Raw genomic sequence first — 27,526 nt, forward strand, 5'->3', positions numbered from 1 at the left:
TCTCATCCAGTCCATTACCGAGGCAAGACATTGGTCCAGCACTTCCACTGCCTCATCTGCAGATGTAAAGGAGAAATAGAGCTGAGTGATGTCAGCATACTGCTGACAGTGTACTCCAAACCTTCAGATAACCAGACCCAGTGGTTTCATGTAGATGTTAAACAACATAGGGGATAGGATTGAGCCCTGTGGAACCCCACATTGAAGGCTCCATGGGGTTGAAAAGCATTCCCCAAGCAACACCCTCTGGGAACGACCATCCAAGTAGGACTGGAACCACCGCAAAGCGGTGCCACACACCCCTAGTTTGGACAGTCTTGAGAAGGATACTATGGTTGATGGTATGGAAAGCCATTGAGAGGTGGAGGAGAATTAACAGGGACATGTTTCCCTTGTGTCTCTCTCTCAACTGAGATCATACAGTGCTACCAAAGCAGTTTCTGTGCCAAAACTGGGCCTAAACCCTGATTGAAATGGATCCAGAAAATCAGTTACTTCCAAAAGTGCCTGGATTTGGTCTGCAACCATTTGCTCTAGAAACTTGCTCAGGGAAGGGAAATTAGCACCTGGCCCGTAGTTAATTAGGTTTTCCGAATTCAGGGAACGTTTCTTAAGAAGTGGATTTAAAGCAGTATTAGTTTTTATATACAGCGATATGTGTATAATCTCCTCTTCCCCCCAAATATTTGAAGGTTGTCTTTGACCTATATAATCCTTTATTAATATTTATTTTGTATTTATATCACACCTTTCCCCCAAGATGCTTAAGGCAGGATTCTTGCCGTTTTATCCCCACAGAAGTCTGTGAGGTAAGTTAGGCTGAGAGTGATTGGCCCAAGGCAACCCAGTAAGCTTCATAGCAGAGCTCAGTTTTGAACCAAGTCTCCACAGTCCTTGTCTGACATTTGAACAACTAAAGTAAGAATTTACTGTGTTTATTTCTATCTACCGTTCAGCATTCCTTGTCTGACTTTATATTTGATCTGCTTTCAATCCCCTGGATGTAAATAGTAAACACCACAGCTGCTTAACCGTTGCAGGTGCATAAGTTTTATTGATTCACTCCCTTCCCCCGCTCCCTGCCTGCTCCTTTCAGGACTGAGACCTTATTTTCTTTCTCATCAATATGTATGTTTGCTTCCTCTTCCTCTAGCTTTTTTCCTCTGACCTTTTCAGATACAAATGAAGGATGCAGTTGCGCTGTTCCAAGTGACACTTTACAACCCTAGAAAGACTACTTGCATAAAATGCACAGTAAGGGGTCTCTACCACACTTGATAGTGAAAGGCATGCTCTCTCTACCTAATTTGTTTTATGCGATTTTCAAAAGTCAGGCTTAGCTGTTGCCTCACAACAATGAAATATGCAAATAGAGAAGCAGCATAAATTCAGCTATTGATGTATAGTCTTTGTTCAGACTTAATGTCAGTCTCTGGCTTTTCATTAACTGTGAAAGTGGACCTGAGAAGAGCCGCGCCAGAGATTTTCTAAACTGACCACAGTTGGCTGTTGCACCTGAAGGCAGCAAACACTGGCTTGCTTAAAACATAGATTGCTCTTATATACCAGAACTTCAAACTATGATATGATGTTTAAATGAAGACACAGGGAACCTATGTAGTGAGTAACCCTGTGTTTGTTTGTCTGGGAAAGGTATCCTTGGTGGGCCAAGTATTCCTAGAAGAAAGGCAACAAGACCTCCTTCACTAAACAAAAACTCTTTTGCAGCTCAATATCTCTCCCTTTTCTTCTTAGTTACCCTCAGTTCAGAGCAGCTCTCGGTTCCAACAGCTAGACAGATTCTTATGAACGTACTTTATAGAGCCAGTGTGGTGTAGTGGTTAAGAGTGGTAGACTCATAATCTGGTGAACCGGGTTTGTTTCCCCACTTCTCCACATGCAGCTGCTGGGTGACCTTGGGCTAGTCACACTTCTTTGAAGTCTCTCAGCCTCACTCACCTCACGAAGTGTTTGTTGTGGGGGAGGAAGGGAAAGGAGATTGTTAGCCGCTTTGAGACTCCTTAGGGTAGTGATAAAGTGGGATATCAAATCCAAACTCCTCCTCTTCTACTTTTGAAGCACTTTCTACACCTTTATGTGCCTTTTAACACAGATAGAGCAGATAAACCTGTTTGTCTGATTAGCGTCACAGATAGCAACTGAAACAAATATATTTGCTGATGACTGGATGGGTACTTAAGTTAGTAGATTTTATCAAGTTGGTTTTTGTTGGTGTTTTGTTTTTTTATTGCCTACAGCAGTGCAAAAGTCCCTTCTCCAAAGCACTTGGGAGTAAAGATCCCATAAGCACCTCTCCCCTGTCTTCATCTAGCTTTACAAATCTTCCTCACTGACAACCCCATTGTAGTATAATTATTTCAGCCCATCAAAACATCTCTCACATTTGTGGAGGCAGGATGTCATTGCAGGGAAACAAAGAGGTAATTTCTCATTCACTCTGCCCACCCCCACCCCACCCCGATCCACAACACATCTGCAAGCGATCAGCATTATGTGCTTTTATTGCTACCAAGCCCGTTCTGCTTTAGTGTGACTGTTTAATCAAAAAAACAAAAACAAAAAAACACCCATCACACATAACAGTCATTCACAAAGAGTGATAGTGCTGCGCCAAATTGGGAAGAATCTTCCATACAAACGCTAACCAATTCAGCACAAAACTGGCAAGCAAACCTGCATTGTAAACTGCTCTGCCTGTCATTCTCAGTAAATATGGGCCCTTTCCCCCACCCACTGATCCTCTGGAGAGGCCACAGACAAATTTTACAACAAAGATCATAAAAAACGACCACTCTGTTTCATTATGTATCTACACCGCTAATTTCTTCCCATTAAAACCATGCTTTTGTGCAGGCTATGTAGAGGGACTGTCTGCCTCAGCTAATTACCCACATATACTTGAGAAAGGATATAGGATCTCTTCTTTCCTGCCCACCAGGCTGTCTCACAGTCAAAAGGACTGCAGGATTAAAAAAAAAAAAAGGGGGGGGGAGGCAGAGACAACTCCCATCATCCTGATGGCAGCATCACTGGTCGTGGATGATGGAAGTTGTAGTCCAACAAAGATCTGAAGACACAGGCGTGGGAAAGGCTGCCCTGTAGGGTTGAAAGAAATTTTTATCGCACCCACTCACAGACAAGCCAATATATACATGATTGTATATAAAGCCTTAAACGGTGCAGGACCGCAATACCTCAAGGACCACCTTTTTCCATATGAACTGACCCGGATCCTGTGATGATTCTCTGAGGCCCACGAGAGGTCCAGAGTGGCAACATGAGAATGGGCCTTCTCTGCGGTGGTTTCCCATTTGTGGAATGCTCTCCCCAGGGAGGTTCAGTTGGCACCTTCATTATACACTTTTAGGCGCCAGGCGAAAGCATTCCTCTTTAAACAGGCCTTGGGCTGATGGACATCCGATGCCCTTTTACACGTGTTGTGGAAGGGAGGATTATTGGTTTATTTGTCCTTTTATTGTGTACTTTTGTGTTTTTTTAAAAAAACATTGTAATTTTATAATAAAAAAATTCCTTCCAGTAGCACCTTAAAGACCAACTAAGTTAGTTCTTGGTATGAGCTTTCGTGTGCATGCACACGAAAGCTCATACCAAGAACTAACTTAGTTGGTCTTTAAGGTGCTACTGGAAGGAATTTTTTTATTTTGACTATGGCAGACCAACACGGCTACCTATCTGTAATTGTAATTTTATGTTGTGAACTACCCTGACATCTACAGGTCTAGGGCAGCATACAGATTTATGTAGAAATAGTAGTAGTAGTAGGTCTAGGGCGGCATACAGATTTATGCAGAAATAGTAATAGTAATAGTAGTGGTAGTAGTAGTAGCAGTAGCAGCAGCTAGATTAAGCACACAAAATGGCTAGTGGTGGTGGTTTATTGGTTTTTCTAAATCACAGGACTGGAAACATGAACATCTGTGCATATCTGCCACACACATTGCACTACTCACACAAACAGACCACTTCCATAAGCAGCAAATATTTAAGCTGCCTTCAGAAATGTCTACACCAGGTGCATGGTAGAGTCTTGCATGCAGCTACATGGCAAATCCATGCTCTGTTCACTGGGATTGGCCACCAATCACCATCAGAAGGATCAAGGCAGATAAAATACATTTTTAAATGCATAAACACTAATGACTAGATGTTTCAAGCGGCTTTTAGTGCTATTAATCAGACCACTGGTCTGACCATACATGCAGAATCCAAATATGGTCAGGTGAAAAGCATTCTTTTACACTTCTGGTAGATGGTGGGTATTGCAATGCCACTTATATAAATATATGATGCGGCCATATGTAGGACTGTATACAGTATTCTGGTTATCCTGTGGATATACCAGGTTAAACTACCTGACTTTTAGAAAGGCAGACCTGTTTAGGAAAGTTTTTAATGTTTGAGGTTTTCTCGTGTTTTTAATATTCTAATGGGAGCTGCCCAGAGTGCCTAGGGAAACCCAGCCAGGTGGGTGGGGTATAAATAACAAATTATATTATAATAGTAATGTACTTTTGTGTGGCTTCCTTTGAAGTCTGTTTTGGATGTGTCAGCTAGTGCAGAATGCAGCAGCCTGGATGTTTGTTGGGTCAAAGCCTTTGTACCATTTTACTCCAGTTCTGCACCAGCTGCACTGGCTGTTTATTCACTTCTGAGTCAAGTTCAGAGTGCTGGTACTGGTATTTGAGCCACTAAACTACTTGGGACCAAGCATTCAAATTCACTGTTATAAAAGAGGAAGACGCCATTTGTGGATTGAAAAACTGACATGCTAATTGCACCATGGGTGGCTATTACGGTTGTATACCACTTTTGAAGGACTGGTTATGTGGGATTGATGCCATTTATGAATTGTAATATATACAATGAATTGTATACAAATTGTATACAATGTATTACAACGAATTGTAATATATCTGTACTTTACATGAAGATGTGTGTGGATTGTGGGTGTATGTTCTCTACCAATTAGTTTATAAAAGTTTATTAAGAAATCTTTTCTTCTAGGTTGGTACAGAGGTTATACTTTAAGGAAAAAATCCAAAAAAGTAAGTATTTCGTTTCCATAGTAGCAAATTCCTTTTTTTGTGTCTGATGGTTTAGGTTTTTCATAGTAACTACTTAAGATATTCTATTTCCTTTCGAAACTTTTTACTGAAAGGCAAATTAGAAAAAAGTTTGTGGATAATGCTGTTAAAATAATGGGTTGCTCCGAAATAGAATTTGCTTTTTGAAAAACAATAAGTAGCTTTGTGATATTTTCTGTCTTTCACTACAAAAATGGGTGGTGGTTAGCCTTCACACATACTTACATATTTTGTTTATAGAAATACAGTGGTACCCTGGGTTACAGACGCTTCAGGTTACAGATGCTTCAGGTTACAGACTCCGCAAACCCAGAAATAGTACCTTGGGTTAAGAACTTTGCTTCAGGATGAGAACAGAAAATCGCGTGGCGGCGGCACGGCAGCAGCAGCAGTGGGAGGCCCCATTAGCTAAAGTGGTGCTTCAGGTTAAGAACGGACCTCCAGAATGAATTAAGTTTTTAACCCAAGGTACCACTGTAGGTTGGTAAGAGGAATAGTTTATAACTTGCTGGCTGTGAATTTTAATTTTAACTAAAATTGAGTTTCAGTAGCTTCTCTTTCAAGAAACTCCATAGGTATTAAAATGTAAGTGGGCAGTTTATATGAATCCTGTCAGCTGAACTCACCTTGTTGGCTGACCTAGGCAGTACAGTGGTACCTCGGGTTAAGAACTTAATTTGTTCTGGAGATCTGTTCTTTATGCTTTGCGCATGCGTAGAAGTGCCAAATCGCACCGGCACCTGCGCAGATGCGGCGCTTCAGGATGCAAATGCTGCAGGTTGCAGACGTGCCTCCGTCACAGATTACCTCCGCAACCCGAGGTTCCACTGTATTTCATTTTACTTCTATTACAGTGGTACCTCAGTTTAAGAACAGTCTGGTTTAAGAACGATTTGGTTCACAAACTCTGCAAAACTGGAAATAGTGTCTTGGTTTGAGAACTTTACCTTGGTCTAAGAATGGAATCCGAACAGTGGAAGGCACCGGCGGCGGGAGGCCTCATTAGGGAAAGCGCACCTCAGTTTAAGAACGGTTTTGGTTTAAACATGGACTTCCGGAATGGATTACTGTATTTTTCGCCCTATGGGACGCACCGTCCTATAAGGCGCACCTAGTTTTTTTGGGGGAAATAAAGTGGGGAAATTATTTTTTTCCCCAGGCGCGGGGCTGGGGCAGGGGAGGCCCGAGCTTCCCCCGACCCCAGCCCCTAAACAGGCAGCTGTCTGCAAGCCGTGGGAGCCCAGCACTGGCTCCCGCTGCTTGCGGAGAGGTCCGCGAAGCTGGGAAACGCTGATCTCAGCGCGCGCAGGCTTCGGCATGCCGGCAACTCTCTGCAAGCAGCGGGAGCGCTCCCGCTGCTTGAGGAGAGGTCCGCGAAGCCTGGAGAGCGAGAGGGGTAGGTGCGCACCGACCCCTCTCGCTCTCCAGGCTTCAGCGAAAGCCTTCATTCGCCCCATAGGACGCACACACATTTCCCCTTCATTTTTGTAGGGGGAAAAGTGCGTCCTATAGGGCGAAAAATATGGTAAGTTCGTAAACTGAGGTACCACTGTATTTAGAATGGTGCATGAGCAGTGGGGTAGCAGGAATTGAATTTTGGCATCACACAGGCCTCTGCTGAAATCTGAGACCCTAAGGTCCACCACTGATCAATATATGTACCATCCTACTTCCCCTCTGCTCTTCTAATAATGGTCCTCCAATGAGAATATCAGAAGCTTTTGGTTTAGATTTCAGTTAACGACAGTTCAGCATTCTGTCCTAACCTCAAGCTGTTGTTAATTGAAATGCCCCATGATTTAAAACAAGCTTGTTTCAAGTAACTAAGATTATGATTAAACCAGTTAGTTGGCTTCACGTACAATGCTAACCTTGTCTAGTTAGTATAAAGTGAAAGTAAATACTTCTGAATTCCTCCTCCCCCTGGCTTGCCTAGGCTTGTTCTTATAATTATAAATCATCTTTCAGGGATGTATAACTATGTAATATCTAATGAAATGTAATTCTTAACTTTATTGGTCATTCAGAACCCCCTCCCACAGCAATAATACATTTATTTTTCTTGTTTAAGGGCATATTTCCCTCCTCCTATATACAGCTTAAGGAAGCAATAGTTGAAGGAAAAGGGTAAGTTACAAAATTAACAGATGAAAATATTTTCATAATGGCTTCTTTGCACATTAGATAAATAAATGACGATGCACAGGAAATTAAGTCTAAGGTTTATTCTTTCAAAGATTAGGGTGGGGACAAAGGAACAAGTAGAGAATGGACAATCACACTTCTTTGTGGTCTAGGGTTTATGTGAATCAGTACGGTAGCAGTGGTTTTGAGATAACTAGTTGAATGAAAGCATGAATGATAACGGCCAGTTGTTCGAAGATTGGGAGAGATTGTGGAGGAAAGGGGTCAAGTTCACTGCTTGTACGGTGTTAAAGGAAAATATTATGAAAATGATGTATAGATGGTACTTAACCCCTGTAAAATTGGCAAAGTTATATCATAATAGTGATAATTTATGCTGGAAATGTAAAGAAAAAGAAGGTACCTTTTATCATATGTAGTGGACCTGCCCCAAGGTGAAAGACTTCTGGGAGAAGATTTATAATGAAATGAAAAAAATGTTGAAATATACATTTATTAAGAAACCAGAGGACTTTCTTCTTGGAATAACAGGTTTGGAATTGCCCAAGAAAGATGTTAGATTGTTTTTGTTTGCCACAACTGCAGCTAGAATTTTGTTAGCTAAGAATTGGAAAACACAGGAAGTCCCAACAGTGGAGGAATGGCAGATGAAGATGATGGAGTTTTCGGAGCTAGTCGACCTGACTGGAAGAGTCCGCGACCAGAAGGAGGAGGAGTACCAGGAGGAATGGATGAAATTCAAAGACTATTTAGTTAAATATGTTAAGATAATTTAACTGGAAAAACTTGCAAATACCAGATAGGCTTAGGATTTATATATGTAATGTTAGAGAATAATATGTTTAAAGATAAAATGGAAAGAAAGAAAGAAAGAAAGATGTTAAGTGATTAAGTTAATTTTATGAGAAAATTGGTTTTGGAAAACTGTTACAATGATATTCTCAGCCAGGGGGATTCGAGGAAGTCACTTAACAATGTTATTAAGATTGGATTAAGTACAGTTAAGATATATGTTTGTTTGTTTGTCTAAAAAAATTTGGAAAATAAATAAATGAAATTTAAAAAAGAAGATAATGGCCAGTTTACCCAGTAACTCTCTTGAAACCCATCTTGAGTTCATTTCAGTGTTTGAAAGGATTTATGACATTTTTTTATGTTTGCAAGGAAAGTCTCATTGATGTGAGAAGAGTGTTTTCAAAGCAATATTTTTCTAGCTTCAGCTGTTATTTGCTTGTGACTTTTTCTGCCAGTTCTGTGTCAAATAGCAGGGTTCCATGGGCTTGTAGACTGTAACACAGTGGACTTCCTTCCTCTTAAGGGGCTGACCGAAAAGACCAGCCAAGCACATGGAACTTGTCCTGATAGTCACAGGAAGTGTTGGTGAGACGTGATAGCTTAAGAGAGAGAGAGAATACTTGGGATTGTGACAGGAAAACGTAGATTGGAGATAAATCCTGGGGACTGCAGGAGAGGCTAAAAGCTGTTGCTTGTGCTGCCACCCCAAGATTCTGGACACATGTGTCTGTCAAAGCAGCTGGCATCTACTTCTGAATGAGATGGCGTATGGTACAAACTGTGTCTTTGATTTAAAACTTTGTACTCCAATCCAGTTGTTCTGAAAGGAACACAGAACTATAGAACAGGAAACTCTATACGTAAATTAGGGAGCTCGTAACAGAAGAGAAAAAACAACAACAAAGCAGATGCATAAAATCATATAGGTGAAAAATAGGGCACATGGTAGATAATTGAGGTCGTACAGTCTATCCCAGCACCCTAATAAAGGCTGAAATCAGCGTTGAAGGTTTGCATTATGAGAACACCTGTCTTAACATGGAGTGGAATTAAACCGCTCAGGTAAGATTTACTCTTTGGGTCCAGTGGACCCCTGAGTTGCTCTGTAGTGTGCATATGTGTGCATTTGCACTGGAATGTACAAGATTAAAATAACACACACACACAAATATGATTCAGTGCTTCTGCAGTAGTATAAGCACAAAAGTAGCATTTTGCCTGTTTGATAAATTTAAAGTTACTTTATGCATCTGATTTTGAGATGTTGCTGGACCTCAGCTAGTTTAGATGTTTAGTAGTTTCCATGGGGTCCCTTCTGGCTCTGGTGCCATGATTTCAATAGGAATACACCAGATCCCAATACTTTAGTACAGAGGTGGCTAATGTGTTGCCCTTGGGCTGGATTCCCACCTCTGGTCATCCCTGACCATTGACCATGCTGTCTGGGGCTGATGGGAATCTGGTCACTCCTGGCTAAGTAAGTTAAATATAAATTAAAATAAAAAGGAAAGGGGCTGTGATAAAATACTACAGGACAGCTCACTCCATAATTCTTGAGGGCTGTATGGAGTAGGAGGTGGTTCAGGTTTGCCTAAGATAAGGTTTACAGATGATTTAAACAGCCACCGGGGTCCACAGAAATCCCATTAGCTGGCAAGGGTTAAAAGAATCCACCAAGCAAAAAAGTATAAGATCTACCCCCTCCAAAGGCTTTGCCAGATATAAGCCTTTATGTAAAATAACCATTCTTCTGTGCCTGGTTTATTTTTATGCCTTTTTAAATATGTAAATTATGAAAGCGCTAATCATTTGATTACTGCATAATGACACCTTCCTGACTGATTGCATAGCTCCTTCAGTAAGCACCATACTTTAGACACACTGTGTAGTATGGTAGTTGTATAGTACTCAGATGATGCGTTATTTAAATGTAGTAATTTAGAGGCGCAAACACTGAGGACTTGCAAAATAGCTTTTCTTGTCCTTGAAACTAGCAGTGTTTGGGTTTGAACAGAATCCCTTGTAATGACAGGTGGTGTGCAGTTGGCGGGTTTTTGGTATGAATACCAAATACTTACTCTCTCAAGCGTGTACCCATTTTATAATGTTGGAAATGATTTTTTTTTAAAGTTGTGATTATGAGTTTTTAAACCAAAAAGAATTGGGTAGGTTGTGTAGAACAGCACAATTCAGCGTTGGTATCTAACAGCTGATGTAATTAGAATGCAATTACATTTCCCCTCCTTTTTCCCTCTTCTTCCATATGAATGACATTCTATGTTGGCTTGCTTCTTAGACAACATGAAACTGTTATACCCAGCGAACTACCACTCATTCAGGAGGTTACCACCACGCTACGGGAATGGTCTACAATATGGCGGCAGCTCTATATTGTAAGTATAGAAGGTTTCCTAAGATAATTCATTTTTGAGGGTCCTGTACCCGTTGGTCCTTGAAAAAGCCTGTAGCTCAGTTCACAAAATCAGCCAAGCTACATACACCAGTAAAAAATATTCCAAGGGCCATGGTGCCAGTAGCTCAAGGGTATATACCAGCAGTGGGGAACCTCTGTCCTATGGATCAAATTGGGCTCACTGGCCAGATTGACACTTCTTTTATATGCAGACTTTGCCTGTCAAAGCTCCCAGGTTCCATTCTCATCATACTGTGTTTAAAAGAATCTTGAGCAGCTGTCTCAAGTGGAGTGGAGAGCGATCGTGAGTTGGAGTCAACCGTTCTAGGGTAGATGGATCAGTAGGTTTGATATATGGTATATGGCAACCTCATGAACAAAAAGGACATTCTCTATCTTCTCCCATTCCTTCTAGAAATTTGGGTTGCCAAAATGCTTATTAATTTTCATTCTGTTATTGATTCACACATGCATTTGACTGTGCACACCTGCATGCATTTAACATGTTTGTGTGTATATATAATATTGTTCCTGAGTATTTCCTTGTGTTACTGCAAATGTAAATCCAAATGTAAGGAACTGAGAAAATTCACTTTTGCATTGGTCTGCTTTCTCCGAGTTGTGTTTTAAAAACTGCTTTGACTATTCTGAAGAAACAAACAGACCTACAGTAGTTATAAATTCCAACCTCTGTCTACACTTGCTCCTGCTAATGCTGAATTCAAGAGCTGAGTGCTGACAACTTTGTGTTCTAAACTGGGCCACCCGCGAATGAAAGGGAGGTCCAGGGGTATTGGGGGGGGGGGAACTCTGTGGTAAGCAGAAATGCATAAAACTTAAACCCCCTCCCCAGAGTGGGCAAGCTCCTTCCCAAATTGTTTCTGAGGAATATGCCTGCATGCTGCCTTCATGCTGCTATGAGAACCTGGCGGCTTATGGGGCAGAGTGCGGGTGCAGATACTCATCTTCAGCCTCATAGTCTTTCCTCAGTCTGGTAAGCTCTTAAGTTGTGGATTCCCAGCACCTTTTCTGGGCTTGGAGGCTAGGCAGAGAAAGCTCCAAATGCCTTGCAAGGTGGACAGTTTACCCACATTGCAAGGCTGTAGGAGGCTGAGAGGCAGGTCCAATAGCATTTGCACCCCGAGGATAAAAACAGAATACTGAATCGATACTTGTTTATTATTATTTTTTAAATCCAACTCCCAGCACTTTTCCTGCTGTACCACTTTAGCTGTTATACTTCATTATGAAGAAGACCAATAACAGAACTAAATGCATACTGTTTTCCTCTTTTACAGCAAGATAACAGAGAAATGTTCCATAATGTAAGGCACATGATATATGATCTTATTGAATGGAGGTCACAAATACTCTCTGGAACCCTACCCCAGGATGAGCTCAAGGAACTTAAAAAGAAAGTCACTGCCAAAATTGACTACGGAAACAGGTTTGTGATGTTGTTTGAAATGCACAGCCTTTTCTTTTTTTCTTTTTGTACGTAGAAGTCATATGCATAGAACTTGTATAAACCTGCAATAAACCGTTGCATTGTGGGGTACTCCTGTTCAATGTTCTAGTCTACCAGTTATGCTCCCCCCCCCGGATAATCCATTTCATTTTACCTTGCCTTGGGTTTTCTGCCCCTGACAGACAGACATGGCATTCTGTGACCACTGATCATGTGCAGTCTTCATTAGATAATTTGGGGGGTTTGGCTTCTTAGTTTCCCCCCTATATTTTTTTCAGCTTCTGTAAACCTTAGGGATTCCCCAAGCTGACTTTTCATTTCTCCATAACCCCATTTTGGCTATGTAGTGGTCATAACTCAGCACCTGAATTCCTTATTAGTCCTTTCCAACTCTTCAATCCTATGATTAGCACTGTATTATTAATTAGCCATTACTTATTCTTCCTTGGCTGTAAGAATGTAAGATGTTGAAGGTAAAGGCAGACATGATATAAAAAGATTTGCAGTCCCTTATCCATAACTGGCTTCTCTTGCAAATGTGAAAAGTTGGTATTTTCAGAACTTGAGAGGAAATGTGTGCTGAGATTAAACACAATGAGTTCATTTCCAGCTCAGCCCTACTAAGGTATAAATGTTATGCTGGTCTTCACCCTTGGAAGTTCTTTTAATCTTAGAACTGAGAGAATTTGAACTTTAAGGTGAAGACAGATGTAATGTTTTTGATATGATGGGATTGGTTTGAACACTCGGTGCTCTGAAAAGAAATGTCTTGGAATGGAACAAATCTGTGTTCAGACCACTTCCAACCTATTGAAAATTTCATATCTGTTCTCTTACTTTTTTTGAAGAAAGCTTCCAGTCTTCCGTATTAGAGATGTATGTTTCATGTTACTTACTGTCCAAATAAATTGCTAGAATACAATCTAACCTCTGTTTACCAAAGGGCTGAGATTTGGCTAGCAAGTTTGCTCCAAGACAGCAAAAACTAGCACACCAGTGCAGCAAATAGGAATTGGGACAAAAAGGTTTTTCCAGAAATTGGATCTGTTAAATAATTATAGACATTGTAAGTATTTTGTCAAACTTTTTATGAGAGCGAATTTTTACATCAGGTTTTGTGTGAAACATATTGTTTTTGAGGGCTCCTTCATTGGGACTTACGAACTCAAATTAAGAGAAACAGCCATGTCATTTTCAATATATGCTTTCTGTAGCGAATGTTTGTAAAAAATATTACCTAAGAAGATTACCTTGAGACCTTTTTTGCATTCAAATTGTTAAGTGAAGGCTGTTTGCAGTATTTGAAGCTGGAGATGTACTGCTGATTTTGTAACTTTTGTGCTTAAGCTTACTAACTTTTCACCAATTAATTGATTCAAATTCCAATTGCAGTAACAAACATTTGGGTAAGTTGGCTCTGGATAGATTATTTAAACATTTGAAGACTGGCTACAAATGATTTGCAACCTTCCCAACATTATTATATCATACAAGATTTATAGTCCAATATATGATTTGTAATCAATTACCGTATTTTTCGTCCCATAGGATGCTCCGTCCCATAGGACGCACCTAGTTTTTTTTTGGAGGGGGAAATAAAGGAAATTCCCCCCTTTATTTCCCCCACAAAACCAGGCCGGGGAACAGCGGGATGGAGGCGCTGCACTTCCCTGCTGTCCCCCAAGCTTGTGGGGCTGGCCGATGTCTGCCCGACGCGCGATGTCTGCCCTGCGCGGCAGGCTGCTATCCGCAGCGTGGGGAGCCCTGCGGGAACTCCCGAAGGGCTCCCGATGCTGCAGATGTCTGCCCGGCACGAGGGGCGCTCTGCTTCAGGGCGTCCCGCCTGCCCGCCGGGCGGCAGGCTGCTATCCGCAGCGTGGGGAGCCCTGCGGGAACTCCCGCGGGCTCCCCAGGCTTGCGGATAGCTTCCTGAAGCCTGGAGAGTGAGAGGGGTTGGTGCGCACCAACCCCTCTCGCTCTCCAAGCTTCAGCGAAAGCCTGTATTCGCCCCATAGGACGCACACAGATTTCCCCTTCATTTTTGGATGGGGAAAGTGCATCCTATAGGGCGAAAAATACGGTAACCACATGTTGTCAATATCAATTAAGTGTTTTAAATTTATTGTTAGCTGCCCTGAGCCCGGTTTTCTGAACTGGGAAGGGCGGGGTATAAATAAATTTATTATTATTATTATTTATTAGTACACCAGAGGTAGCTAACTTCATTTAAGCTTTATCATAGACGTAATTGTCATAGATCTGGAAAAGTCCTTGAATTCACCTTCTGCTTCTGTAAATGGTTGGGTTCTGATCTTTGTTTAAACCAGGGAATTGATGAATCTTCCTGTAGCTTTGTCTAAAAAGCCAGAGTATTTTAAAGCACCAAACTGCTTAATTGTGTCTAGTTCAGATTAATAAGAAAATGCTGTTGATTCACTTGCTGTTGTATTCCTTTTCATACAGAATCCTTGACTTAGACCTAGTGGTAAGGGACGAAGATGGCAATATATTGGATCCTGAGCAAACCAGCACCATCAGCCTTTTCAGAGCTCATGAAATAGCTTCCAAGCAAGTGGAGGAAAGACTGCTGGAAGAAAAAGTAATGAAACATAATGCATACTAGTATATATTATGAAATGTGTAAATGGTGTTAAGGACTAGCAATGACATTTAGATTGTGAATGGCTTTCAAGATTATGTTTCCAAAAAACACATTGCACATTTCTCCTGGCTATAGCCTTTGCTACAGTCCTGAAGGAACATAAGCAGTTTTTTAGTTGGCACAGTAGCTTTTAGCATTTGAATTCGTAGATCATAGATTTAAAACCTCCAAGGGTTTAATTAGTCACTAGTCTGCTCACCTGGGGCAGGATAAAATTGGTGAATTGAACCTTCCCTTGCCACTGTATCAGCCTTGCAGTGCTATGCTTCCTACCTCTCTGAATCTTTTAGATCTGGGAGACTACTGTTTCTAATGAGAAGAGAGAAGGTTTGCAGCAACCACAGCATGTGGTACTTGCCTGCATGGATGTCTTGCTTGTAAATGACCAAGAAAGGCAGCTCTGCCAACCCTGCAATTGTCCTTCCTTCTCTTACCCCCCCTGTCAGTTTCTAGCCTAGTTGCATGCTGCCTATGACACATGAAAGATGCATGGAGTGAGAGTGGAGAGGGAGCAGATTAGTGAGCAGGAGCCAAATGCACAAATATTTGCAGGGCTGGATTTATGTAAATGTTTGTATCGTGGTGGGTCAGCTTGTTTCTTAGTCATCATAGAGTATTTGGTAAGTTCTTTAAAAAATTTCTCTTGTTTCAGTCTCAAAAGCAGAATCTTGACATTAGTAGGCAAGCCAAATTTGCTGCGACACCTTCGTTTGCCTTGTTTGTAAACCTGAAAAATGTTGTCTGCAAAATCGGAGAAGATGCTGAAGTCCTTATGTCTTTGTATGATCCTTTAGAATCCAAGTTTATCAGGTCAGTGCTGTACGGGAATGTTTTGTTTGCTTTGTTAACTGTTATATTTTAGTTTAGAGATTGCCTAATCCCAAAGGCACAGGACTAGTCATATGAATATACACTCTTTACTTTAACCCCCCCCAAAAAAACCTTTATTTGTGAATGGCAGGGAAATACATCTTCCTGAAGATATATAGAAAAGGTGATAGTAAAGAATTTGAGTTCCCATGATATACATTCAACACCCTGCTCTCTTCTGAACTGCACAAAACACTCCTACGGCAGTCCTCTCAGTGAGAGGGTACAGCGTTTATCTCTTCAATCCTTTAAAGTGGGAATTATAGTGATGAACATCACAAATGCCTGTTGAGGATAGCAAAAACGAAGGCTGTAAAGCACACAGCACATTTACAAGTATAAATGGGCCTAGTGCTCGCATTTTGACAAGCATCTGGAAAAATGGCACCGTGAATTGATACAGAAAATCTAAACCTTGAACTTCAGAAGCCCATTTAAATTCTTTCAGCTTTCAGATAACATGCCCTTTTTTGTAATGCAAGGGGCGGGGGAATCCATCAGGATTCTCTTTACTCTCCCAGAGCACATTTCTTCTGCAGCCCAAATGGAATGTAAAATGAAACAAATCCATGTATTCCTAGTTCCTGTTACTGCTTAAATGTGTGTTCTTGTGTATGTTACACATGCACAAAACACTGTTGTCTAACAGAGGCAATATTGGCTGAGTAGAATCTCTGTATGCTTGTTAAAATGCAGGTTTTAATGTGTCACAATGTGACATATTTAGCTTTTGCTTGTAAAATTGTGATGTAGCTGATAAACTGATATGTTTATTTATGCAGTGAGAATTATCTGGTGAGGTGGTCGAGTTCTGGGCTTCCAAAAGACATAGATAGATTACATAATCTTCGAGCAGTGTTCACGGTAAGTTTGCAACTTTTGAGGTATTCTATTGCTTCAATAGATTGTGAGGCAGCAGGAAATCTCCAGCAGTGGAGGGCCATCGCTTCATGACAGAGCATTGCTAAAGGGCTCTGGTTCGACCTCTGGTTCAATCCCTGGCATTTCCAGGGCTGGGAAAGACTGGAGAGCTGCTTGGCTGCTAGTGAAGACAGTACTGAGTTAGATCAGCCAACAGTCTGATCCGGTATAGTGCCGTTTCCCATGCTCCTGCCAAAGTCTCCTTTGGTTGGCTCCACTGCACACCAGCCTCAGGTTGGTGCAGAAATGGGCATTGTTTGCCTTCAAGGACTGGAGCTAGGTTAGGAGAAGACAGAAGCCCCGTTCATGCATTTCTTGCTTCCAGAGCGTAGGTATATACAGGAAAGAGCAAAGCTGTGCTTTAGCCCTACCGTGTCCCCCTGGCCTCTCTCGGTAGCCACATGTTGCACACAGCTGTGTAAGCAGAAAGCTGTGACTGGGGTACTTGAATGATCAAGTAAGCAAGAGCTCACACAACCACATGCAGAACATAGTTATTGGGAAGGAAGAAATGTGACCGCATGGCTCTACACTGCAGATAGAGAACTTCAGACCCAGAGACCAAATGTGGCCCTTCAGACTCTTCCCAGGCAACACCCCTCATTAGCACTTCTCTGTACCCCCGCAAGTGCTTTTACCTAGCTATAAAGTGCCCTTGAGCACTAATGCTTGCCTGTATGGAGGGCAGAGAAGTGTGAGTGCAGAACCCTCTAGCTTTTGAATCACTGGAATGTAGCCTACAGTAGAAAGTAGGGCTGCGCGGTATATCGCCCAAAACTGGTTTGACGTCCATATTGGTTTAATTGTTTTTGACCTGGCAATATATCCCGTATCATGATGTGTATGTGCGTACTATGTAGAAATCACAATGTGGGAAAAACTGTGAAGCCAGCCAATGACTCTACATAGCTCCCTCCTTGTTTCAGACATTGTGATATATCAGTATATAGTGATGTTCAGCTGGTGATATATCACAATGTTGAAAACCAAATGTCGCCTAGCCCTAGTACAAAAGTCAGCCTCTGTTGTTCCACCCACTTCCCCCTCTGCTCACCGTTGGCATAGGGTGCTGAGAATTATGCCCTGAGGGGATTTAGTTTTTGGACTTTTTTTTTTTTATAAAGGTCCTCCTTTCTTGGTAGATACACTTCAGCACAGCACTCCTGTAGCATCCGAGTGTGGCTTTAATTGGCCATATCTGTCTCATAGGCAGTATTTCACTTGCTCCTAGTTTTGTTCTTTTTGAACCCACATGGACTTTCATGTGGCTTTAGCTCAATTCTGACACATGCTGAAGGAAATTCTTTGAGCTGCTAAGGGCACTAAGATTTTTGATGCTTTTGCACTGGGAAAAAAAAGTCATGTGAATCATTTCTGAAGACTCTTTGACGATTGTGTGGGAAATACATTTTTAAATGAGTAGGAATTGTTCAGGACTCCAGTCATTTTAAACATTTCCATGTACAGTGGTGCCCCGCAAGACGAATGCCTCACAAGACGAAAAACTCGCTAGACGAAAGAGTTTTCCGTTTTTTGAGTCGTTCCGCAAGACGAATTTCCCTATGGGCTTGCTTCGCAAGACGAAATGTCTTGCGAGTTCTTGCGAGTTTGTTTCCTTTTTCTTAAAGCCGCTAAGCCGCTAATAGCCGCTAAGCCGCTAATAGCCGCTAAGCCGCTAATAGCCATGCTTCGCAAGACGAAAAAACCGCAAGACGAAGAGACTCGCGGAACGGATTAATTTCGTCTTGCGAGGCACCACTGTAAATGTATTCCTTGAGCGTTATGAAACTTTTTGTCATGCAAATAACGGTTGAAGGGATGGCAAACTGAGAAGGCTAAATAGCAAATAATCTTTCTTCTTATGTAATCCAGATGCATTTGTTGGCTTTGGAAGGGGGGAGGCATTCTAACGGGGGGGGGGGTAGATTGTAACTAATAATGGGAAATGGTCGCTTTCTGTTCTCTCTAGCACCTCAAAAGATATTTCTTCTTATGTAATCTTATGTGGAAATGTAAATGTAGTTTGCAAAGTAAAGGTATGAAAACTTAATGTTTCTAGGACCTTGGCAGCAAAGACCTGAAAAGAGAGAAAATCAGTTTCGTCTGTCAGATCGTACGAGTAGGCAGAATGGAACTAAGAGACAACAACACAAGAAAGCTAACCTCTGGGCTCCGGCGACCTTTTGGCGTAGCAGGTAATCCATTCTCTTTAGGTGCACTGTCAGAATGTTCTGCAAGTAAGAGCAGCTGTTTGGTATTGAGCAACTGCTGACTTGGCATGTTGAAGTTTTGAGAATAATTATTTAGCCTGTTGGTTATATTTACTGAATTTTATGCCTAGATCATTTGCAGCTTGCCAAGGAATGTGCATGTGCCCTTCACATGTTTATATACAGTGGTACCTCGGGTTACAGACGTTTCAGGTTACAGACGCTTCATGTTACAGACTCCGCTAACCAAGAAATAGTGCCTCGCGTTAAGAACTTTTTTTCAGGATAAGAACAGAAATTGCGCGGTGGCAGCAGCGGGAGGCCCATTAGCTAAAATGATGCTTCAGGTTAAGAACAATTTCAGGTTAAGAACAGACCTCCAGAATAAATTAAGTTCTTAACCCGAAGTACCACTGTATTTGTTTCAGAAGAGCCCTAGTGCAGAAGCAGGGTAGCTATGGCAAACATAATATTTGCTGCATAAAATGTAAAGTGCTAATTTCCCAGAATGGAAGGGGATGGGTGGAGAAATGATGCAGTATAAAACTGGATAAGGACTCCAGAAAGTTGCACGCAGCATTTAATAGGGATGGTAGAGCTGAATCATCATGGGATACTGGCCAGGGCTAGAATAGACAAACTGGTGCCCTCTAGATGTTGTTGTTATTGTTGTTATTCCACCCCATACCCATGGAGCTCAGGGCAGTTCACAACATAAAATTACAATATCAAAACCACAGAATACATAATGAAAATAAAAACAAAGACAACCCAGTAATCCCCGCCTCCCTCAGCATATTTAAAAGGGCATTGGATGTCAATCAGTCAAAGGTCTGGTTAAAGAGGGACATTTTCATCTGGCACCCAAAAGTATATAATGAAGGTGCCAACCGAACCTCCCCGGGGAGAGCATTCCACAAACGGGGAGCCACTGCAGAGAAGGCCCATTCTTGTGTTGCCATCTTCTGGCCTCTCGTGGAGGAGGCATGCGAAGAAGGGCCTCAAAGAATAATCTCAGGGTCTGAGTAGTGACCTCCCTGAGGCGCAAGCATAGGCTCCCCAGATGACAAGAGCCCTGGCTGTGGTGGTCCAAAGGAAAGCAGAGCAATTCATTTGGCACCAGATTGGCTGCAGGTGTTGCCAGAAAGAGGCCTTCAAGACACCATCCAACCGTCTTAGAGACTCCACTCTAGATTTGTGTAGGCCTTAGCCTTTTCTTCTCCTGAAGCTGTCCCACAAGGCAGTGAGTACAGATTTTTCCTCAGGGTTTACTCCCAAAGACTTTCTTGTGAATGAGTATAGCTGCAAGGCAACAGAGATTTAGGATCAGAGTTCTCCTTTTCTTATATGGGCTACCTTCCCAGGCTGATGAGCCCCTTCTGCCCCTTATTTCCCTCCACAGCACATGCAATAACCATCTTCTTGATAGTTGGACTCACAATGAGTCTTGTCTGTTCAATCCACCAGAATCTGTCTTCACATGCAGGGGAAGTCCTTAACTCACTGAGGGTTTGAGACCCATCAGTTACCCCCACCTGGTTTAGCTGGCCAGTCGAAGCCATTCCCAGGGTGTGGCTGCTGTTGTATGCTGACAGCTTCTAAGAGCCGTAGGTGAGAGCTGAGTGCAGCGTGGGGACCAAAGGTGGACAAATTACCCCTCTACTCCTTTACTACAGTGATCCAAAAAGCTGGCCTTGATCCCTACTCTTCCGGCACCAAGTTGAAGAAACGTACTGGATTTGTTTTCATTACTGAGTTTCCCATTTGGAAGAGTGGACTTTGCTTGAAAAGAATATATTGATACTGAAAGTTACGTCAGCATGGTTCTGATGTAAGGGAATGGATGACTGGTTTTAGTGCATTAGATCCTTACAGTATACTTAAGCAGGGCATTTGTCCACAAACATCCAGGTACAAGTGGCCGACAGAGGCAGTGCTGGACTGGCATATACAATGTCTTTCTCCTTCCTGCTAGATCGTGGTGATGTCTGCTACTAAAACTGTGTCTCTTCAGAGATTGTTTGCTGCTGGTGCTGTGTTACCAAGCCATGGCATGCTGTCTTCTGAATGTGCCCTAACTGGTTAAGCTGAGAATAACCTTTCCGCTTTCTTTGGGCTTGGCTATCTCTTTCATTATCCCATGTCTGGTCTGGTGCAAATTGCCTTACAGAACTAGCATACTGAACTAGCATTCCACATTGACTGGTTTTAATGAATGATTGTATTGGTTTCTTGTTTTTTTTACAAATTTTATTTTAATGTTAATATTGAGTTTCATTGATTATGTTTCTGTAAGCAGTTGTGGAATTTTATAACAAGATGTGCAGCATATAGGTATTTTCAATAAATAAGTTTGGAGACTTAGTAGAGGATATTTCAAGTTGCAAATGAGTTTTTGAAGTATGTTCTGTTCTGCATGCATATTTGTATGCCCACAGGAGAATACACCTAAATGTTGTAAAAGGTTGTAAACAAGAAAATAAAGCAAGTTTCTCTCTGAGATCCATTATTATCTTTAGTCTCACAGCATCTGCCATGAAAGTGTGAATTTATTCTGCAGTGAAGTGGGTTATCAGTTGTAACATGTTTCAGTATGTGATGCACAAATGCATAGCCATTATTAGCTTCAGAAGATTCTGCTTTTTTCCCTGATGTGAATATAGCAGGGCTATCTTTGAACATAAGAATATATTTGTCGTAAAATAGTTCCAAACTGTCTGTTGTGAAGCACAAAGATGTCTTTATGCCTCTTTGCCACTTTCCCTCCCTTTAGATGTTGATCTCTTTAACGACATTTCTCTCTTTTTGATTTCAGTAATGGATGTAACTGACATAATTAGTGGGAAAGTAGATGACGAGGACAAACAACACTTCATTCCATTTCAGTCGTAAGTATAAAGTAATGCAGTAGTAATGTCAGAGGAGATTTCCAGCAATATTATAGTGGATTATGACTTTCCAGATTAGAATTTAGCTCAGATGGTTTCGATAATGAGAATGCCAAGAAAGGGAAAAATAGTAGTGTATGGCAGCTATAAATATTACAGCAAATTAGCAATAAAGTCACTTATTTTTAGCCTGTTTTGTTGAGGAAATTAATCAGATAGCTTTGAACTTCTGTGTAGCTTTTTGCTTGTATAGATGTGCATAAGATGAGGACACATTGGATGTTTAATTGACCTGTATAGTTCACAAGGAAGCAATTGTTGCTGCTATTTCCAGATTGTTATTTTAAGATTTGATTAGCAAACACTCAAAGTCTGTCCTTATTACTGTTGTGGGAAAGGAAGCTCCAATTTAGCTATAGAGCTCCCCACTTGGAAGGGCTTTCCATCCATTTCTCTGGATGAAAGAAAGGTGCTGTGTGTGTTGGTTGGTCACCTCAACTGAAATAGATGGGAGCCCTCACATAACTCCCAAGAGCTTAGCATGCACGGAAATTTCTGGACTGCAGTCAAGGCCTGAATAAGAAATTTAAATTGACCATGAGTTTCCTAGTTTGTAGAGATGTTGAGAGCGTTGAGCAGCCGTAGGTACTGAAATACATTATATTCTCTGGGAATAATTAAGGGCAGTGATACAGAATCTTGATGACACAGTGTGAGAAATGGTTTTGCTTCTTTGGGGGCTTTCAGTAAGCTTACAGGTGAATGCTTTTGGGCACTTTACTAAAGGTGGAATTCAGTGTTTCACTTTTCGAAGCGTTGTAGTTTGCCACGATTCCTTTCTCTCCCCCCCCCCACCATGTACTGTTCTGAGGGTACTCTTGGGGCCCCCAAGCCAATTTGTGGGGGGTGGCACATGGGGGAGGAGAGGAGGTAAAGCCCCACTGTGCAAGTGGAAGACCTTGCGTGTGGCTTCCACGGACAGGACAGGGTGAATCCTAAGTCTTTTTGTAAAACCACTTTGAGATTTTTTTCTGCAGTCAAGTATATAAATTTCATGAAGTAAATAAATAAATCTCCAAATAACGCACATTGTGGACAGTGGTTATGCATTGTGTAGGCATTGGCAATATTTTCTTACACAGTTTATAATCAGATGTACTTTTGGTAACACATGCTGCTTAAAGAAAAAAGCAGTCGACATAAGAACATTGAAGTAAGTTTACGTGGAAACCTGGATAAAATAAGAAAGTGGCATGTTGAAGGGCAGATGAAACAATATTCAATTGCTGCGTCAATACAGGGTGACAATTTATGGGTCCTTCAAATTTTTTGTTTTTATAGTAATTATGATTAATAACAAGTTAATAAAGTATTGTAGTTTAAAATGAAGTTAGGTGTAATTCAGGGACCCTGGAAGAAGAGTACTTTCCATTCATGCTTTGTGGCAGTTATAAGTTAAGCTGCGACAAGTGTATTGGGAGATGAGGATGAACACTGACAATGCATATTTATGGATAAAGAAAAGTAGATATTAGTGAAATGCTTACAAGTCTCTTGCTCCATTAAATCTGATTTATAGCAGTATGCATAAATCAGAATTTTGAAAGGATGCAGAATAATATGCGCCAAGGTTCTCTTTTCTTTTTCCCTCTCCTCTCCCATGGTAGATTAAAATGTTCTTCAGAAAAACTCTGCATCAGGAATGAGCAACGTGCTCTGGCGATGAATAGCTTTGTCATTCCCAATGTTGACTTAAGAGCTGAAAACGTGAAGCAATTTTTTTCTTACTCATTTCACGTTGTGCCTTTGTTGTGCCACTTGGCATTTTTCTTTTCATATTCTGGTTATTTCATAGCCAGTGAAATGAATACAAACACAACGGCTGTCACATGGCACTGTGGCGTAGTAGATATGATTTTTCAAAATGATGCATTTCATTTATAACTTCAATTTCATCTTGTTCAGCCATAGTAAAAATGTTTCTTGAATTTCCTCTTATTTTCTCCCTTGCTTGAAGCTACTTCTGTGCATAGTAGCTTTGCTTTTCACCCTTCTGTTAACTCTCATTAAGCTACGGCTTAATTCACGTCACTTCTGAAGCTAGTCTCGAGCATTCCATGGAGTAGTATGTTTTACATTTTGGTGTTTTGTTATTTTATATGTAATTTCTCAGGCTTTTCATCTTTCATCTGCAAACAGAGCTGGGATGTGGTGTACGTTTCTGGAATCACAAGTTTGCTTTACTTCTCTTAATTAGATTTACATCTTCCTGATTATCTTCTTATGTCTGTGTTGTTCCCTTTCCTATCCTTCGTCTTCGTGTTGACTAATGAACACTCTTTGTCAACTGTGTGATACGCTCCTCTGTTTCTTGTTACTGTGACTTCTGGTTTTCTGTCCCCCATCCATTGTTACCTTTTGGTGTTGGTCGTCATGTGCATCCTCCAGGCTAGCCTTGGATAACGCCATTCGACACAAGCAGTTGAACATATCATCCCGTTTTTCACCCAGGGTGGCAGGGGAGAATGATTTCCTTCAGACTGTAATAAACAAAGTGATTGCTGCTAAAGAAGTTAACCACAAGGGTCAGGGTAGGTACTTCGCTTTACTTTACACTGTTAGCATTAGAAATGATGTAACTCCTCCCATTTTGTCTGATAACTTTGACATTATTCTGAAGGGAATTAATTGAATTGTGTTCAGCATGGTGACATTGCCTTTTTTTCATGGGCACCTCCTTGCTTCGTTGGGAAGTTTGATTACTCAGATGCTGAAAGTCTTAACTACTCTTGATATATGCTCTTTAGTACTTTTGCACGCAAGTCTTTCGGCCATTTTACTATCACGCGGCACATCTATCATTTTAGGGAGTTACTGCTTGCTCTTTATAGTGAACATTTCCAGTTGGGTAGCCGTGTTAGCCTATTGTGCCAATCGCAACAAGTTCTACTTAATCTTTTTGAGATGCTACAATACTCTGTCCATGTTTGCTGTTTAGTTTCCAAGACCTGCCATAGCAGGTATGTGTGCATTTAGTTTATAAACCTATAAACGTAGGGGCCAAATGTAGCCCTTCATTCATCTCTGTTGAGCCTTCAGGACCCTGCGAGGATATGCTTCATCTCCCCTCGCTTGCCCTGCCCTGCACCATCCTTGAGTGCTTTTGCATGGCTGGAATGAGATGTGATCCTGCCTGAGTGGAGGATGAAAAGGTAGATGTACGCATGCCTGTCTAAGGTCCTGTTTCCATTGCTTGAATGTAGCCTATTGCATAAAGATGAGAATCATGGCTCCCCCCCCCCCAGCTGGAATTTGCAGGACCTCAGTTCTGGCACCTCTCAGGTGGGCACCATTGCCAACAAGAGAGGCGTTCATGGTGAGAATTGCATCTGTCGCTTTGTTTCTTCCCTCAGTCACCAAAGGCATTTGACCTTTTCTTGTAGGTTTGCTTATGAAGGGGTGTGAAAAGAGTAACCTACCTTCTCTACTCACCTTTTCTAAGGTTCTTCTTTACCAGATAGTGATACTTTTCAAGAGTGCAATCTTTCCCATTTCTCACATAATATGAAGTGAAGTGCGGGCATTAAATAAATTATTATTAATAATAATAGCAACCCGCCTGGGATCACTGAACGACGAGAGATTCTAGTAAGAAATAGGAAAGGACTAGTTACATGGCAGTAGATAAAATTCGCTTCCACATAATATGGTGATGGATGACCCCCACTTTAGATGGCTTCATCCCCATGCATTTGTTAAAGCCACCAATGGCCTCAATTCCTATATTGAGGTGGTGTTCCTTTTGAGTTCCAGTTTCTTATGACCATGAGTGGGAGAGTGCTATGCGCTGACATCCTGCTTGTGGTACCTGGGTGGCCAACTGTGCTAATCAGCATGCTGGACAAGGTAGTCCTTTTGTCTGATTCAGAAGGGCTTGTGTAATTAAATGATCTGTCACCTTATTACCACCAAAGGTTAAGGAAATGTTAAGAGATTGTTTTGCACTTGAAGAATACCGTTTTATAAACAGCTGTTTCTGAACTAATGCATTGTACTTAATGCTACAGGTTTATGGGTAACGTTGAAGCTTCTTCCGGGAGATATTCATCAGATAAGAAAAGAATTCCCTCACTTAGTTGATAGAACCACAGCTGTGGCTCGCAAAATGGGGTTTCCTGAGATTATTATGCCTGGTAAGCTTCAACAAATTCTTGATCTGATGCGCTTAAAATATTTTAGATGTTGCTAATGTTCTTTTCTTGAAGTTGAATAAGAAGCAGTTCATGGGAAAGTATGAATTGACTTGGTTTTGGTTTTTTTTAGTGTTTGTGTGAGATTTGGCTTTAAAATTATATTTTCAATCTACTTTCAGACTCTTTATTAATAATGTAGTAGCACTATTGTAAACACTGTGGACTAACTGTACACAGATGGTGGAACGTCTAGTTCATTTTGTTTCAAAACTCAGATTCCTGGTGTGTTTTGAGTACTTGGGCTTTTAATGTATGTTATAAATGAATCTATGAAGCAATAAAGGCAGACTTCAAAAGCGGCTCTGTTGCTTGCGTGTCCAAATGGGCTATCAAATGTGTAGCTTATCCATTATTGCATACAGATGTGTGAACATCTTTGCAAAAATATTTACTCAGTATTTTTTGAGAAATGCTTGCTTTGTTCGTTTAGTCCAGTTTTATAAACAAAAACATTTAACTCAATTGAGGAGCATTTATACCTTTTCAATTACATTTCATTAATAATAACGCCAAAAATTCTGAAGATGGGATAGGCATTGTAGGAAAGTTAACCAACTGGACCAAGCAATTGTCTGCGTTTGAGGAGCACTGAAAATGATGGCAGAATTAGGCCTCCTGAGCCAGAAAAGCTGAAGGGAAGGAAGTTGACAAGAAGGTTAGCTGCAAGAGATAAGAAAGGTAGAAGCAGAGATAAGACGCAAATATAAGCAAGCCACAAATGCAGATTTAAACTCTTCAGGAAAATAAATGGAAGGTGACCTGGAGATATTTATAGGTACTCAGGCTCATTAAGAATCAATAAGTAGAAAGCGATGCTGAGGAAGCCCTTTGAATATAGAGAAGAGAATAGAGCATTCAACAACATTTCTTCCAGCCTCAAGAATGGGGCAAGAAGGAAGGGCGGTTCTCAGGATTCAAAGGCTGCTAGTACTCAAGAATGCTAAATCTTAGCATTATTTGCTATGTGCTGTGTTATCAAGTAATCCTCTCTGCTTATGATCAAATCAGAATTTGTTTAGGAATTTGTCCTTCTTTCTGGTATAACTCAGTTTCCATTATTGTTTATGAGAGTGCTGCATCATTTGGCATTTTTGTTAGTTATATATGGCAGGCATTAATTTATTCCCAGAGTAGAATGTGGATTGGAGCTGATTTGTCAAAACCAAAATGTTCTGTTTATCTTGGATGATAAATTTTGAAACTTTTACCTAAACTTGCGTTGTTTTGAATACATGCAGCCTCAAATCAAAAAGCACGCACACACACACACGAAATACTATTTATTCATTGAAGTATTTCTATACTGTCATATCATAAAATATCAGGGTGGTGTTCACTGTCAAAACATCAAGTATTTTTTTTTTTTAAGTACAGATAATCATTAAGGTGCCTGCCTACTTAAAAATTAAACAGCAGCAAAGGCCTTTTTGCAGAGGAAAGTTTTCAGGAAATGCCAGAAAGTAAAAAATGAGGATGCATGCCAGATCTCTGCTGGAGAAGTATTCCATAGCACAGGACCGGTGACATGATATACCCAACTTCTAGTTGAGACCAGTTGGGCATCTGTAGCACAGGGAGCAACTTACAGTGCTCATCTATATAATCTCAGTAATTAAGCTGATATAGAAGGATTCAGTTTGTTCTTAACATATCCTGGATCCAAATTATTCAGAGCTTTGCATATTAGCACAAGGACCTGGCCTGGAAGCATATGAGCAGCCAGTGTAGATGTTTTAGCAGAGGTGTCACATACTGTTGTCCACCTGCCCAGTTCA

The 27,526-nt window shown here is 41.1% G+C and overlaps 1 protein-coding gene across 2 annotated transcripts in view; it reads left to right on the plus strand.

Annotated features, from left to right (window-relative positions):
- The window catches only part of DOCK1 (dedicator of cytokinesis 1), a 361,394-nt gene that overhangs the window by 40,628 nt on the left and 293,240 nt on the right, over nucleotides 1-27,526 (plus strand). Inside the window, exons 3-13 of one of the 2 annotated variants that reach the window (XM_082222828.1) lie at nucleotides 5,047-5,087; nucleotides 7,198-7,253; nucleotides 10,363-10,459; nucleotides 11,778-11,926; nucleotides 14,411-14,546; nucleotides 15,262-15,419; nucleotides 16,262-16,343; nucleotides 18,460-18,595; nucleotides 21,426-21,498; nucleotides 23,947-24,089; nucleotides 25,566-25,691. In XM_082222828.1, the coding sequence (XP_082078954.1) occupies nucleotides 5,047-5,087; nucleotides 7,198-7,253; nucleotides 10,363-10,459; nucleotides 11,778-11,926; nucleotides 14,411-14,546; nucleotides 15,262-15,419; nucleotides 16,262-16,343; nucleotides 18,460-18,595; nucleotides 21,426-21,498; nucleotides 23,947-24,089; nucleotides 25,566-25,691 (1,197 nt within the window). The remainder of the gene's footprint in view (nucleotides 1-5,046; nucleotides 5,088-7,197; nucleotides 7,254-10,362; nucleotides 10,460-11,777; nucleotides 11,927-14,410; nucleotides 14,547-15,261; nucleotides 15,420-16,261; nucleotides 16,344-18,459; nucleotides 18,596-21,425; nucleotides 21,499-23,946; nucleotides 24,090-25,565; nucleotides 25,692-27,526) is intronic. The other variant, XM_082222829.1, reaches the window with a different exon arrangement.

This window comes from Podarcis vaucheri (assembly GCF_965113315.1).
Source record: "Podarcis vaucheri genome assembly, chromosome: 5".
In the NCBI taxonomy this organism is placed as follows: domain Eukaryota; kingdom Metazoa; phylum Chordata; class Lepidosauria; order Squamata; family Lacertidae; genus Podarcis; species Podarcis vaucheri.